The 16,027-nt window shown below is 35.4% G+C and overlaps 1 protein-coding gene across 13 annotated transcripts in view; it reads left to right on the top strand.

Annotated features, from left to right (window-relative positions):
* Nucleotides 1-16,027, top strand: part of LOC127069508 (tensin-3) — a 157,294-nt gene that overhangs the window by 99,878 nt on the left and 41,389 nt on the right. For 12 of the 13 annotated variants that reach the window (XM_051006613.1, XM_051006618.1, XM_051006604.1 and 9 more), the window contains one exon: nucleotides 15,264-15,386. In XM_051006613.1, the coding sequence (XP_050862570.1) occupies nucleotides 15,264-15,386 (123 nt within the window). Of the gene's footprint in view, nucleotides 1-13,237; nucleotides 14,498-15,263; nucleotides 15,387-16,027 lie in introns of those variants that run through there. The other variant, XM_051006664.1, reaches the window with a different exon arrangement.

Here is a 16,027-nt window from a genome sequence, read left to right as displayed (position 1 = left end):
AAACAGAGAGAAAAACAGAGAGAAGGAGAGAGGGAGAGGAAAAGAAAGAGAAAAGACATTTTTAGATACCGACATAGCAAAGAGATGATGTAAACGAGAAAGAGAAGGCAATGATGTGTAAAATAAAATTCCGGAATCGTGTAATATCCTTCGAATGAAGATTAAAACTATGTCGACACGCGACCGTCGTCTTAGTAACGAAGACGACGACGACGACGACGACGACGATGAACTAAACGTTACCGCAACGAGATTATTTATGGCTGAGTTGATGATGGGGACGATGACGATTTTATCAAGAATCTTCGTCATCGACGACTATGTCATTGATGAATTACAATCGAGTTATGTTATATTCTCATATAATGCGCATCATCGTTCTAACTATGATCAATTTCTTTTTCCTTTTATTCTTTTTTATCTTATAATTCGTCACTTCCTCTTTTTTTTCTTTTCATATTTTTCTATTACCATATATGGTTAGTTGGAGCTATCGATAATCGACTCGCTCGCTTTACTCGTAGAAGTTGAAAGATCATAAACAAAGTTCACTGGTAACGTATCGCTATTTCTGGATTCTCTCTCTCTCTCACACACACACACACACACTCTCTCTCTCTCTCTCTCTCTCTCTCTAAAGTATACTCTTTCTCTTCACGATAACGCATTATATTCGCATTTTATCAAGTCTTTCACGACTTGTCGAGGTATTATGAACATATTTGAAATATTATCCTTTAGAAAATATGTAGGTATATATACATGTGTGTGTGTGTGTGTGTGTATGTGTGTGTATATGCTATTGCTTAAATCTCCAATTCAATGTGTTTTTCATACTATCTTTCCTAACATTTTATTAACGATTAAATAATATAGGATTTTATGTAGCATTTTATATAGCATTTTATATAGCATTTTATATCTCATGAAAGTGAGCACACTTATTTTCATACTTCTTATCATGGAAAAAAAGAAAAAATTCACATCCAATACTTTACGTGCCGAGCTTCGATTACGAGGATTTATCAACGATGCTTCATACATATATATGATGTATTATTAACACACAAGCACACACACATTTATATTTATATTAAGTTTTGAAGTTTTGAATTAAGAAGATTAGAAACGCGAAGAAAGTAACGATCTCCCTTAATCTACGAAATTGCGTAATTCACAAATAGCCTATCGTCGTCTGTGGTCGATATCTATTTGCAACGAGGACACATGAAAGCAAATGATCTTTCGACTATTCTCGTTGGTAACTTTATCCTCGTTCTCATTTCATTCTCATTTCGTTCTTCTATATTAAAGAAAAGAAAAAAAAAGAAGAAATTTCCTTTAATACACATATGCTATACCGACGATTTGTAAGAAGACTTATTATTGACAAAAAAAAAAAGGAAATATAAAGAAAGAAAAACAAGAAATAAAAATGTCGTCCATCTCGTATCGAGTACAAACATTAAACGTTATCTCACATCACGAAACTTTGAAACTTTCGCGATTCCTTCTTTCTTTCGAGCATACTTATTTCTGTCTTTATCCATGGATAAATATCGAACCCGATTCCGCGACCTTCCGACGATTTACGTCATTGGTCTATTCTCGTTCACATTTGTAATTCTTTCTTCGCGGAATTTTAAAACCTCTTATCCAGCAAAAAAATATTCCCCAAATAATTATCACGATACGTAGAAGGTAAACACTCAATTCTTCTTTTTATTTATTTTTTTTTATTTTTCTTTTCTTTTTTTTTTTTCTTTATTTTTTCCATCCGACTTGAAAAAATCCTTGCAAGTATCTAATAGATACGAAAGAAACGTGTAATACGTATGATATTTACGTACCTATCTAATTATGAAAGTCTCTCTCTCTCTCTCTTTCTCTCTCTCTTTTAAAATGACATAAACTTTCAGAAACTCTTTCCTACGATCTGATCGATCGATTTGAATTGTAAATGCAAACTTACTACCTATCGATAATTTCTGTAATTACATCGTAACTATCGATTGTAAGAAGTTCGCGATTGCTACGGATAAGAAAGTCTTACTTACGATCATTCCAAATGTATTTACCAGAAGCGTTCAATTAACCATAACGACGACATTGATCGAGATCAAACTCGATCAAGATAGAGAAGGTACGAGAGTACGGCTCGTTAAATCGTTATTAAAACCATTTTATCCGATCGGTAATTATATCTTAAATTAACATCGCGAATTTATATCTTAAGTTCTACAAAGACGATGAAAGTTTTTAGCTACGTATGTATGTACTTTCAGATAGATAGATTGATGACTAGGATTGAACTAGAAAACAAACAAAAAGAAAAAAAATTTATATATGTACATATATTAAAACATTTATTTATAATAGTGTCTCAAACGAGATGATCGCAGTTGCACAAACTTATTTAGTCGGTACGATAAATTTTCCACTTCTCCTTATCTCTCGTTCCAGACTTGATGATGATGATGATGATTTACAAATTCTTCGTTCTCAACCAGGTATAAATAATAAATCATAAATAAAAATATAATTAATCATGTAAACATACGTATTGTTCTGTAGAAATATATCTCGATGATAACAATAAAGAAAACGAATATATTTCTTGGGGTAGTGGAGGAGAAAGGGGACAGGGGGGAGAGAGATAAAAACGTTCATAAATAACATTTAAACATAAACGAAATTAATTAAAAAAAAAAAAAAAAAAAACAGACGACAGAAGAAATACGTTATTATGAGTAAAACAGCATTAATTTTTTTGTCTTTTTCTTTTTTCTCCCTATTAAGTAATATAAAATAGTACAGTAAAAATAAACGAAATTAATAATAAAAAAAAAAAAACGACAGAAAAAATACATTGTTATGAGACAAACTGTATTAATTTTTTTTTTCTGTTTTTTTTTTCTCCCTATTAAGTAAAGTCTTTGATTATTACAAGAGATTAGAAAAGAGATTTCGTTCCGGTCGGTGAAGCAGTCAGGGCAAACACATTTCATCCGGCTATTTCATGTGTGGCTATTTCACGCGGTAGGTAAGGCGCGACGCGGCATGGCGTGGCATGGCGCGGCACAGCCGCTTCACGGAAACCGCCGGAAGGGAAAGACGAGAATCAGGAAGCAGTTTCGTCTTTGGTCTTTTGCTCGGCAAAGCGTGGACGTTGGGTTGGAGGCGTCGAGTGACTCTTTCACGGAAGTAGGAGCACACTGATATCTTCTCGTGCGAGTCGCTTTAACCGCATCGTAGCCGCACAAAACACGTTAACACCACTGGTACCTTCGCACCGATTCGTCTTTCGTTTTTCATTCGTGCAAATTAATTTTCTCTTAAGCGGAAGAAATCTGATTAAGAGTACGATGACTAAGACTAAGACGACGACGACGATAAAGAAAAAGAAAAAAAAGAAGAAGAAAAAGTATGTAATTGATGCGCGTAATTAGAAATCGATTGTGTTTTCCTTATTGTTAGATGAAAGTAACTTTATTTTCAAGATCCAATCAAATGACAGGGGTAATACAGTCATTAAAATGTATAATAATTATTTACAACCACGTTAGAAATTTTCTGAGTCATATGTAATTTATCTTTCTCTCTTTCTCTGTTTCTCTCTCTCTTTCTCTCTCTCTCTCTCTCTCTCTATATATATATATATATATATATATATATATATATATATATATATGTTCGCTTTCTGCACATTAATCTCGGACATTAATCATTCTTACTATCTAATTTAGAAAGTATCACTGATATCTTCCATTAGGTTGATCGATTCGTAAAACGAATTGGTAGATCAGGTATCTGTAACTTTATGTTACGTATTTTCGAGATTTACTTTTGAGTGAAATAATGGATAATCCATATATTCCTGTAAGGCTTTATATAACTCTCGTTAAGTATCTCTATGTCTCTTCGTTGGTTGCGGACGGTTTCTAGCTTGGAAATATACCACGGACGATTAGAAATCCGGATTAGATTGCGTGAATTAGTGGGCATCTGGCATGTTCGTCTAGCAGACTGTTGTTTCTTCTTCTTCAACGATCGTTCTCTCTCTCTCTCTCTCTCTCTCTCTCTCTCTTTTTCTTTTTCTCTCTCTTTCTGTTTCTCTCATGCAGTGATGCAGGCTGTTATAGGATAGAAGCTGACTCTAAAAGGGATCATGAAAATAACTTGTCAGGGATAACGCATCCCGATATAAAGTCCCTTCCCGACTGACATCCACAAATAATTTTTTTATATTACTTTATTTCATTTTCTTTTATTCCATTTTATTTCCCTCTAGTCGAAACGTTAACGTTAACGTCCATCGAACATAAGTAAAGTGCGGTCATGACCGATGTCCGAGAGACTCCGTGCAAGTGCACCACACCAAAGTGATTTAAGTTTCCGTTCGAACACGTGAAATAACAGGCAACGGGCACGAGCTCTAGAGAGAAGAGGAACAAGAAGAAGAAGAAGAAGGAAGAAGGGTCTTACTCTCGAAGAAATATCGGAATAGGTATAGGTACCGCGACCTAAGCGTTTATGGGTTCGAGTTCAAAGAACGTTACTTTCCAGAGCGGAAATATTTCGATGGTATGATTTACGAGAACGAAAAACGAACGGATGAAGATGATTTAAAACGGTTCCGTCAAGAAAGAAAGAAGGAAAGAAAGAAGGAGAAAGAAAGAGAGAGAGAGAAAGATGCGATCTTTTTCTCGATCTTTTACTAGGAACCTTGCGATACATCGACGTTACTTTCGAGCTATCGTTAACCCGTAACGACAGACAGAGACAGAGACAGAGAGAGAGAGAGAGAGAGAGAGAGAGAGAGAGAGAGGGGACAACGACGACGAGTAATAGTAGCAGAGAGTGCGATAGAGCTCTCTCGACAACGTGACATTGATTTATTCGTCTTTATTCGTTACACAACAAAGGAAAGACAGATGATTTTCTCTCTTTTTCTCTTTCTCTTTCTTTCTCTTTCTCTCTCTCTCTCTCTTTCTCTCTTTCTCTCTCTCTCTCTCTCTCCCTCTTTCTCTTACATACATATACACACGTATACACATATAAGCACATATATACGCGAAATAGATGAAAATAGTCTCTTGTGAAAAGTGAACGATAACGATTCGCCAGACGTCAATCAAGCATAAAGTAACATTTTCTCTTCCATCGCGTGCCTGTCGCGAGCCTTTCATTCACAATTCTTGACATTCGATAGGAAGTATAAATAGATTTCGAAACTAATATCAGGGATAGTCGAAACATGGTCAATACTCGACCAGTATTAAAACAGAGTATTAAATCGCAATCGATCGATCGTTCGATCGATCTATCAACTTTTGTTTTGAAAAGCGTTTTCAATCGATCAATGGATCTAAAACACTTTTAATCGAATCTATTGACTAGATTAGATTTTTTCTTTTTTCTATTTCTTTCTTTCTTTTTTTTTTTCAAGCGTTTCAATCTCCGCCAATTTCTCACTTCGATTTCAATTTATCACGTTTAATGATTATCTGAAAATTTTATCGATAAAACTTTTTCAACTCCGAACTAGTTCAAGTCGGTATCTATTTATCCCAAAAAAAAAAGAAAAAAAAGAATATTCAATCTATTCGGTGAGTACCGATTTAAATGCTTAACAAGCGGAACGATGAATTATTTCGACGTTTCTTTTACGTCGGCCTTGAATCGCTACGAGCATCTCTTATATCGATCCAGAAGGGCCATAGGGTCTCTCTCTCTCTCTCTCTCTCTACCCCTCCATCTCTCTCCCCTTCTCTCTCTCTCTCTCTCTCTCTCTCTCTCTCTCTCTCTCTCTCTCTCTCTCTCTCCCTCTTTCACTCTCGCTCTCGATCTCGTAGTGTGTATAAAGAGAAATGTTTATTTACGCCCGAGTTCGTGCGCTCGACTTGGATCGTCGTTCTCGTCGCGTTACTTCGAGACGCTAATTGACGCTCCGACACGAGAGAGTGAACTTCGTTCGGACGCGTCGCTTACGATTTGCCGCCATTTGTTCTTCGAAGTGAACGTAAACGGGACCTAAAGAGTCGTTGTCAATTACACTATGTAAGAGAAACGAATTCTCGCGATGCCCGGTACGTTTCTTTTTTCCAAATAAGAAAAAAAAATATTTTTCTACCTTTTACCTGTTCCATCGATTTGTATTCGTTTGTAGGTAAATTGTATGGTTAATTTCTGGGAAGAGAAAAATAAAAGTTAAAAAAGAAAACGAAGATGAAAAAAGAACGAAGAGGAAGGAGATTGAATTTGTGAAAAAAAGAATATTGAGCTGTCGTGTTCTATCAGCTTGGACTTGTTTAAATTCAGATAACGTCGTGTAACATATATATGTGTGTATGTGCGTGTGTGTGTGTGTGTGTGTGTACATATACACATAAGTAACACGTTAATATAATTGTATTATTTAAATATGATTTTATTTTATCGCTTTTATTTTCTTTCTTTATATTCCAATATCTTTTATATAGATTAAACATAATTTATACCTCGTATATCACACATTTATATATCACACAATATAATTAACATTACTAATATCTATGATTAATATATATATATATATATATATATATATATATGTGTGTATAAATTAATATATTTATACATACTAATAAAAAGAAAAAAGAATAATAATACCTTATACTTAATAGAATATAATTATCCCGATACAAGAAACATAGTATCTGTAACTATTATTTCATAACAAAGATTGATGTAATATGAAGATATTTATTTAAAAGAGAAAGAAAAAAAGATTAAGAGAGAAAGAGAGAGAGACAGAAAGACAGAAAAAAGAAAAGATCGTGTTGGTCCAATAACAAACATTGGTATCAGAAATGCATGAGATAACGTTTGTCAAGGATGCGAACGATTTTATCCGGTTTCAAGGAGGCGGTCCGTAAATTGTCAAGAAGGTATTCGACGTTAACGCGGACAAGCCGGCTCTTCTGGAACGTGAACGAAATACGTGAATCGAGCTCGTAAACGACTCGTGATCTAACTTCACGTCTATCTGGACAACATTTTCACAAGGTGAAAGGTGAATCCTTGGAAGCTTCGAGAGTCATCTATTCTGTCGTCCTTCTTCCTTATTTTCTTTTTTTTCCTTCCTTTTCGGGTAACACAAAAGAGAAAGAGAGAGAGAGAAAGAGAGAGAGAGAGAGAGAGTGAGAGAGAAAGAGAGAAAGAGAAAGAGAGAAAGAGAGAAATAGAAAATGAAATAGAAAGAGAAAGAAATGAAGAAAATGTAGCGGTTAGCTAACCGAAAAAAGTTAGACTCCTGGCAATCCTCCAAAAAGCGGAATCGAAACCGCCATAGAAAACGAAGGAAATTTTTCTTGGGTACCAAACTGTCTTCCTCTCCTTCTCTCTCTCTCCTTCTCTCTCTCTCTCTTTCTCTATCTGTCTTTCCGTCTGTCCCTCTTTCTCTCTTTTCTCTCTTATCCAATCAAACATCCTATCCGCAGTCTTTTCATAGGAATTCGCCAAAGTATTTTCCACTTATTTTTCCCTTTTTACATTATATTCGTTTCCCTTTGATCTTGGTTCCTCTTTCATCGGTTAAGACTTTCGTCTAATGCGAATTTCTTGGAGTTGCATCGGTGGTAAAATCGAAGGACGAAAATACTACGTCATCGTAAATAAGAAAAACGAGAAATAGAGATAGAAAGAGAAAGAGAGAGACGATCCAAGGGAATTAATTTATCGTGCCGATCGTCGTCGTTGTCGTCGTCGTCGTCGTCGTTCTGGCGATGACGTTTGCAAATGTCTCTGAAGAGGGAGTCGAGTGAGCATGGACGAGAGAACGCCTGGATAGTCGGTAACATGAAAGGATTAAAGCGGCGAGCAACGCATCGAAAGGGTCTAGGGTCAGCGATAAAGGCGAGCTCGAGATAAGCTTACATCCTCCTTTCCTCGGCAGTCTTTACGATCGCTATCGCGATTTACGTCGTATTTATGGCGCGTACTCATCGAAGAAGAGGCTATGAGGAACGAACGAGACCCGAAGTCAAGCTAGGAAGAAGGAAGGAAGAAAGAAAGGAAGGAAATAAGGAAATAAAGATCGATGAAAATTGAAAGAAGAAGCGTATTACCATTATCTTTTTTCTTTTTTTCTTTTTTTTTCTCGTTTCGTCGCGTGCTGTTTCGATATTTATATCGATGAAAAACAAAACGAGTAATCAAGAACGATTACAACTTCCTGTGATATGATACACGCTTATCTACGATATATGTATGTGTTAGAGAAGAAGAAAATGAGATGTGAAAAGTCGATTGTAGGTATAATGAAAGACGAGAACGAAACGATACTCGAAGGAAAGTAGGAAAAATGCAAGGAAAGAAATAAGGATCGATAAAAATTTCGCGAGAAAACGCGAACTACCATTTTTTCTGATGTATTTACTTTGTGTTTTCTTTTTTATTTTTTTTTTTATTTTCTTTTCTCGTTTTGTCGCGAGATATTTCTGTAATTATAATCGATAAAAAACGAAACGAATAATCGACAATGGTTATAACTTCCTGTGATATCATACACGCTTATCTTTAATACATATATTTATGTGTATATATATATGTATGTGTATGTGTGTGTAAGAAAAGAATAAGATGAGATGTAAAAAGTCGATAGTAAATATAATAGAGGAGTAGGACGTCTAAACGTTATTTGCACGTTCTAGCAAAAACCTCGGCTCTTATGTAATTCCCCGGCCATTAAGTCGGCAACGTGTACTCGCTTATACGCGTGCTCTTACTACTACTCGCAACAAACCTTTCCTGTTTACTAACGTCACGGCCTTGACTCGTGTGACCAATGTTACCAAGCTATAAATGTATGTATACTATGTACTATACGTTTTATTCTTCGATCCTCTTAGATCATCGAAAAATGTCGCGAAAAATTTTGTCGTCTCGCGTCGCGTATTCGTAAAATCGAAGAAATATATTATTCTTTACAATTTTGTTTTCCTTTATTCTTTCATTACGATTTATCACTTTCAAAAATCTCACGCTCCTGCTTAAATGTCATAACGAATTTAACAATTTATCGATAATTCTCATTAAAATACTTTTATAATTAATATACATCAATAACAACTATTTTATCAAGTATGATAATGAAATATTTTTGAATATTACGATTGTAATAGATTTTGGTATAGAAAATTTATACGTAGGAAATTTTAGGTAAGTATTTAGTTATATTCGTCGTCTGTTATGAAACGAATAGAAATAAAAGAATTTTAGTATTTGCATCTTGAAAATGTTAAAATATTCTTTAAGATAATGATCACGTGTTTAGTCGTAGTCCATTCCAAAGGTCGCACGTCACGATCGACTCGATCGCATATCTATTCCTCAGCAGCTGTATGCTCCCTTTGATCTCCAACGTGATTCTCGAGCGTAATGTACCTACTTCTATCTATCTATGTCTCTTTCTTTCTCACTCTCTCTTTCTCTCTCTCTCTCTCTCTCTCTCTCTTTTTCTCTTGGGGCATAAGTCAATTAAGTCAGGATTAGTCGATCGAACGCATTCTCTCTACCATCCCGAACAACCTATCTTATACCATTTCTATACTTTGCCTATGCTCGTCACGTCGATCGTAGACATTCCGTATCGTAACTTTCCTTATATGGAACCAGTATTGTAATCCTCTTAAACTTAAGCTCGTATTTACCATCATTACGTATCGATAAGCAGCTACCGTTCTTCATTTTCTTCTTTTTCTTCGTCTTCTTCATTTTTTTGTTATTTTCTTCTGAATCTTTTTTCTTTTTTTACTTATGATAATCATTTTGACAAATTCAAAATCCCCAAAGTCCTCTTTAATTCGTACGCGTTAACGTCGTCGGTGTAATTTTACAACGAAAATTTATGTTCAACCATACCTACGACGTGAAGATTCTACCTAATCGACGTTAATAGGAATGGATCGGGAAAGAGAGAGAGAGAGAGAGAGAGAGAGAGAGAGAGAGAGAGAGAGAGAGAAATAGAGGAGAAACGAGCCGCGTCGATAAAATCAGGATTTTAATGAAGTCAAGCTTACGTAATTCGAAGAAAGATTACATTCATCGTAAATCACGTGTATCTACCTTCGAACGTTTTTCTTTCTTTAAACGTTTCTTCTTCCTCTTTTTTCTGTTTCTTTTTTTTTTTTTTTTCATTTCCATAAAATAAAAAACAAGATTTTATTACCTCAGAGTACTTGAAAACAAATGAAAAGAAAATTAAACGGAAAGAAAAAGAGAAAGAAAAAAAGTAGAAATGACGAAGGTAAATAGAACGTAATAGAACTCTGAAGGATAATTCATTCATTCATAGGAAAAACATTTTTACTTTCTCGCGATTTGCAAGGGCATGAATTGCCTTTTAAAAAGATCCTCGAACTCTTCCAGGGGTGTATTACCATACAAAGAGTACTTTTAAAAAGACAAAGTATCTAAAAAAAGAAGAGAGAGAGAGAGAGAGAGAGAAAAGTAGAGAAAAATTATGATCTCGGTTAAAAGCATTGTAGAACGAAAAAAATACTCACGGTTTGAAAATCTCAAGAGAAAATCTTAAAAGTTTATTTTATATTTCTTATGTAGCGATACATATTTTTTTTGTAACGGTTGCTAAGTAAATACTTATAAATATATATAATGCATGAACTAACTATATAAGAGAGATTTTTCTGTAATAATACTCTTAAATAGATAAAATACGAGTATCTAGAAAAAAGAGAGATAGAGAGAGAGAGACAGAGAGAGAGAGAGAGAGAAAACTCTTTCGAGAAAAACTGCGGTCTCGTTTAAAAGAATTGATGTCGAAGAAAAAAGAAAAAGAAATTGTTATGATTCAAAGAAAAAATTTTTTAAAAGTTTATCTTTCATATAACGATATCTCTTTTTTTGAACGACTGGTAGATAAATACTTATAACTAAGTATATTATATACAAGAATTAACTACACAAAGCTCGGTAATAATACTTTTGTAAAGTCACAAAATATTTAGAGAAACAATGAGATTGGATAGTATATTTTTGGCGAAAAAATATGATCTCGTTTAGAAAAAAAATTATCGTCGAAAGAACAAGAAAAGAAGTAAAAAAAAAAAACAAAGCAAAAATAATCGCGACTTAAAAATCCTATGAAAAAATCGTTAAAACGTCTTTCTTTCTCACGTGGCGATACATCTTTCCTGAAAGGTTGTATAGATAAGCATTTAAGTGAGTATGTAGATTATATACAAGAATTAACTGTACAAGGGGAGAAAACTCGGTAATAATTTACAAGCCGACTCGAAATCTCTCGATATCGTCGCAATAATAATTCTCCGACGACATGGAGTTTACCAATCGGAAATCCAAGAAAGTAAATAGCTAAGACGTCTCGATAGATTTTCTAAGATCTTTCCACATTTTTTCGTAATCCCGAAAACGTTAAATTCGAAATCTTAAATCTTAAATCTTAAATCTTAAATCTTAAATCTTAAATCTTAAATCTTAAATCTTAAATCTTAAATCTTAAATCTTAAATCTTAAATCTGTAATTTGAAAATTATTTATAATCGTTGTGAAAGTAGCGATATATGACTATGTTACACCATGCCAAGGACATCTATGTATCTATTCCTCGCGTCAGTTCTCTTCATCCATTTTGTTAGCGGTTTCTAAACGAAGTTAGAAGGACGAATCACCGTTCTTAGCGGTAAGATATGTATGTACCTATCTATGTATGTACATACATACATACATATATATATATATATATATATATATATATATATATATATATATATACGCCGAAGTGATTTACCTTCTCGTAAAATTCCACTCTGTCCTTGTTATTTTCGCATCCGCGCTTCTACCACTACCATTAACTTTATATCTTCTTCCGTAACGGTTCAAATATTTTTCTTTTCTCTCTTTCTCTCTCTCTCTCTGTCTCTCTCTTCCTCTTTTTCTTTGCCCTAAGTGATATAAATCCAATCGAAAGTTGGAAACGGAGGTAAGGTATTAAAAAAACAAAAAATAATGAAACGCATTTCGTTTTCCGTTCTATAAATCTTATTACAAAGAAAGAATAATGATTCCAACGAGATACTATTTCTCTTACGAACGAGGCCAAGTTTCTATCTCTCCTTTTAATTATTCCGTATACTCGTGTAAATATACATAGAAAACCAGAAAGAGAGAGAGAGAGAGAGGGAGAGAGAGAAAGAAAGAGAAAGAGAGACTTCGTAAAGAAAAAAGAAAAAAGAAATACCAAAAAGAGAAAAAGAAAAAACAGCCAAGAAGAAGATAAAAAAAGAAGAAAAAGAAGAAGGAAGAATAAAACCTTTGTGTTACGATAAACAAAGTTTATCAAACGTGTTATGTAGTTATCAAGTTACTCCTGAATGAATTAATGGCAATGACGGCGCGTCGAGGGTGGGTGAAATGGTGAAAAAGAGAAAAAGAGAGAAAAAAAGAAAGAAAGGAAGAAAATAGTGGCGGGCGTGCTCGAGACATGCGAAACCTTGCCCTAATTACAGGGAAAGGGAGTGGCAGAAAGGAGGAGTGTAGAAAGGAGTCGAAGATATATAGGGTTCCCTTCCTCATACTTCCTTCCTTCCTTCCTTCCTCATCCTTCCGGGTATACATAGCCCGGGATTCCCTTGCTGAGGGATGAAGTGGGGTGAGAGTATGGATAGAGAGTGAGGAGGGAAGGAGAGGGAAATGAACATAGGCCGGAACGTTCTTCACCCTTTCACGTACACGAGCACGTAAAGGCGTACACAGGTGTCCTTACGAGTACGTAGATTTCCTGCAAACTACTCTCTCTCTCTCTCTCTCTCTCTCTCTCTCTCTCTCTCTCTCTCTCTCTCTTTCTCTTTCTCTCTCTCTCTCTCTCTCTCAGCAGAGTTTGAGCATACCAGGCGCAGGACCAAGCCTGCGTGTAACTTCGCACGCTCGACACGGTCTCCATGGTAACCAGAGCGTTGGCTAGCTCTCTCTTTTACTCCGTCCTTGCATCCCTTGCGACAGAGTATTCCCCCCTTTCCCTCTCATCCCCTTTCCCCCCTTCGCCCAGCTGACGCCACCACCACGGGCCTCATACTCCCTCCCTTACTCCTCTCAATCTCCCTTTACAACCCTCCGCGCGCCCCTTTTCGAGCTTTACTCGAGTCGAGCAGAGTGCAGGATTTCATCCCTCTATCCGGCAGCAGCCGCAGCATCGGGGCGGCTCCCGTGCGGCGCAGACGTTCTTTCCGGTTGACCCAGGTCGCGCTACGATCTCAAAGTCTTCGTTTTTATTGAGGAAATATCTGAAAGAAAGGAAAGGAAAGGAAAGACATATCGTTGAATTATATTCTTTGAACGTTTCGATCAAAAAATTGAGCCGAACAATCGAGGTCACTTGTTTGGAAGACGTTATTGTTATTGGTCGTTGAATATCGTTGTTAAGGGAATATCGAGTGTAACGAGTAGAGTAATTCGCTGTTGACCTTGAAATTCGAAAGAGATCCTCCAAGTAACGTAGTTGGTGTAAAACAGAGAAAAAGAGAGAAAGAGAGAGAGAGAGAGAGAGGTTAAAGGACGGTCACGTGATCTCTGGATCCTTCGTTCTTTTTTTTTTTAATAAAAGTGAAATTCCTTCGTCGAGGCACGCGAAAGAAGCTTTATGAAGATTGTTAAAAGTTCAGCTCGTCGGACGCCTGTACAATGTGGACCAGACAGATGCGGCTGACAGTACGTAAAAGTCTTGGAAGGAAGTCGTCGATTTTTCATGTATCCTCTATCGAAGAAAGAAGACGTGAGATAAAGATAGAAGAAGAAGGAGGGGCGATAAAAGGGTTAACAAAGTGGAGGAAGAAAAGGCGGTGGCCGGATTCAATTGTATGGGACAACGTGCGAGAGAAACACGTGCCGTGTACTCTCGTATACATAAACTAGCAGAGATCTATAGATTTCTACATTACCGACGCCGCTCCATTGTAAGATCGTTCGATATATAAACGTAGATCTTCGAACGTGTTTCGTGATACTATTTTCTCTTTCTCTCTCTCTCTCTTTCTCTCTTTCTCTCTCTATTTATCTTTCTCTGATCTTTCTCTTTCTTTCTCTCTATCTTTTTCTTTCTCTTTCTACTAATGGGTTCCTGTCTTTTTGAAACATGTCGTTCCTATGGCTTCTCTCAGGGTTTATAAAAAGGATAAATGAAAAAAAATAGAAGAAAAAATATTTTTCGAAAAAACGAGTCGCACATAAGTGCCACTAAGTTCCCAGTCGTAATAAATAAATCAGATATTATCGAAGATCGATGAAGATGAGCTCCAATAGTGGTAGCTCGCTCTCACGAGCTTGGTTACGTGCAAATTGTTGCCGTTGCGGTGATTCACGACAGGATAAAATGAACAATAATCTTAAGGATGAGACACCATTGAGAGAAGAAACCGAGACGCTTTTGCATCGTATTGCGTTCACCGTTTGGCACACGGCCCTGCATATCGAGAGAGAGGTGTGTCATTTTCTTTTCGTCTATCTACTATCCTTTTCTTCTTCTTCTTCTTCTTCTTCTTCCTTTCTGTTTCCTTCCTTTTTCTTTCTTTCTTTCTTTCTTTCTTTTTTTCTTTCTTTCTTTCTTTCTTTCTTTCTTCCTTTTTTCTTTTTTTCTTTTATTCGACAACACTCCGTTCCAAAGAGAGGTAAAGAACTGGTCCTATGCCAAAAGCCTAAAAAAACCCGTCGTTTCATATATTAATTGCCTCGATTCTTCTTCGATCCTCTTTTTTCGAAAAGTCGAAGGTCGAGATATTCAATATGTTATTCGCAAAATACAAAAAAAAAGATGTGCGATAGGTTGAAAAAGAAAAAAAAAAAAGAAGAAGAAGAACCCGATTTCAATAAAGAAAAGAACGAAGCCGTATTTTAAGTTACTTCGGTAATTACGTTGAAAAGAAAATACTTTGGTATAATTTACAACAGCACCTGTAATTTAGTACCACTCGTTTCGTACTCGGACTTGAATTAAATTCCAAACGACGACATTAAGACCGTGTCTTCTTCAAATTGTACCAAACAATACCGTTCGTTTCTTCGGTTCGTCCTCGTAGTCCATCATCATTCTATTTTTTTATCTTTTAACGCGTCTATTGAGTGATCATATTCAACCTAAAACTAAACGTGGAAACGAAATGAAATCAAAAGAAATATTTGAATACTTGATTGAAATGCCTAAAGAATTTTTCATTTTATTTCTTTTTTTTTTCTTTCTACTGTTCCAGCACAATGGAGGTTACGAATCGCAAACGAAGAACGTTAACACCATCGCGAGAAACAAACAACAACAGCAATTACTTATGCACCAACAGCAACAACAGCAACATCAGTTATTACATCAAGAACAGGTGAGCTTTCTTTTATATATATATATATATATATATATATATATATATATATATATATATATATAGCTAATCTCGTTTCCATTATATAATAATTTCGAATCTAAACGGGCCCGTCTTTATCATTCATTCGTAAAATAGTTTTAGTAGCAGCACGATTATTCCTCGCCTCTATTTATCTTCGAACGAGGCCTTTCGAATCTCCAGACGTACTATTAAACGTACTCGTTGCTAAACTCTTATTACCTTTTAATTTTATCGAAACGACGATACGTATAAATCGAGCATATCGTAAAATATAAGAAGATGAAAATATCAAAACTAGAATAATTATCTTTCGGTTATCTTTATTTAATCATTTCCGAGCAATCATTTTCATAATACGCAATTTTCCTTTTTTTTTTCTCTTCTCTTTTTCTCCCCATAATCAACGTATAATTTTCAACATTATTAATTTGTTTTCTGTATTATTAAAATTTCTTCATACTGTTATCTTCGTCTCATTAGTTTCTTCAAAATGCTTACGTATCGAATAGATCCAAGACAGAAGTATCTTTCTCACGTTGAAAGCTAACTTATAAGAAAGTTTATAGTCTTCGATAAGAATTCGCGATTTGTCCTGTTTCTTAAGTACCTTACTAAAT

The sequence above is a fragment of the Vespula vulgaris genome, chromosome 1, assembly GCF_905475345.1.
Source record: "Vespula vulgaris chromosome 1, iyVesVulg1.1, whole genome shotgun sequence".
In the NCBI taxonomy this organism is placed as follows: Eukaryota; Metazoa; Arthropoda; class Insecta; order Hymenoptera; family Vespidae; genus Vespula; species Vespula vulgaris.
The sequence above is the reverse complement of the archived record's forward strand: the minus strand, read 5'-3'. Positions and strand labels throughout refer to the sequence as shown.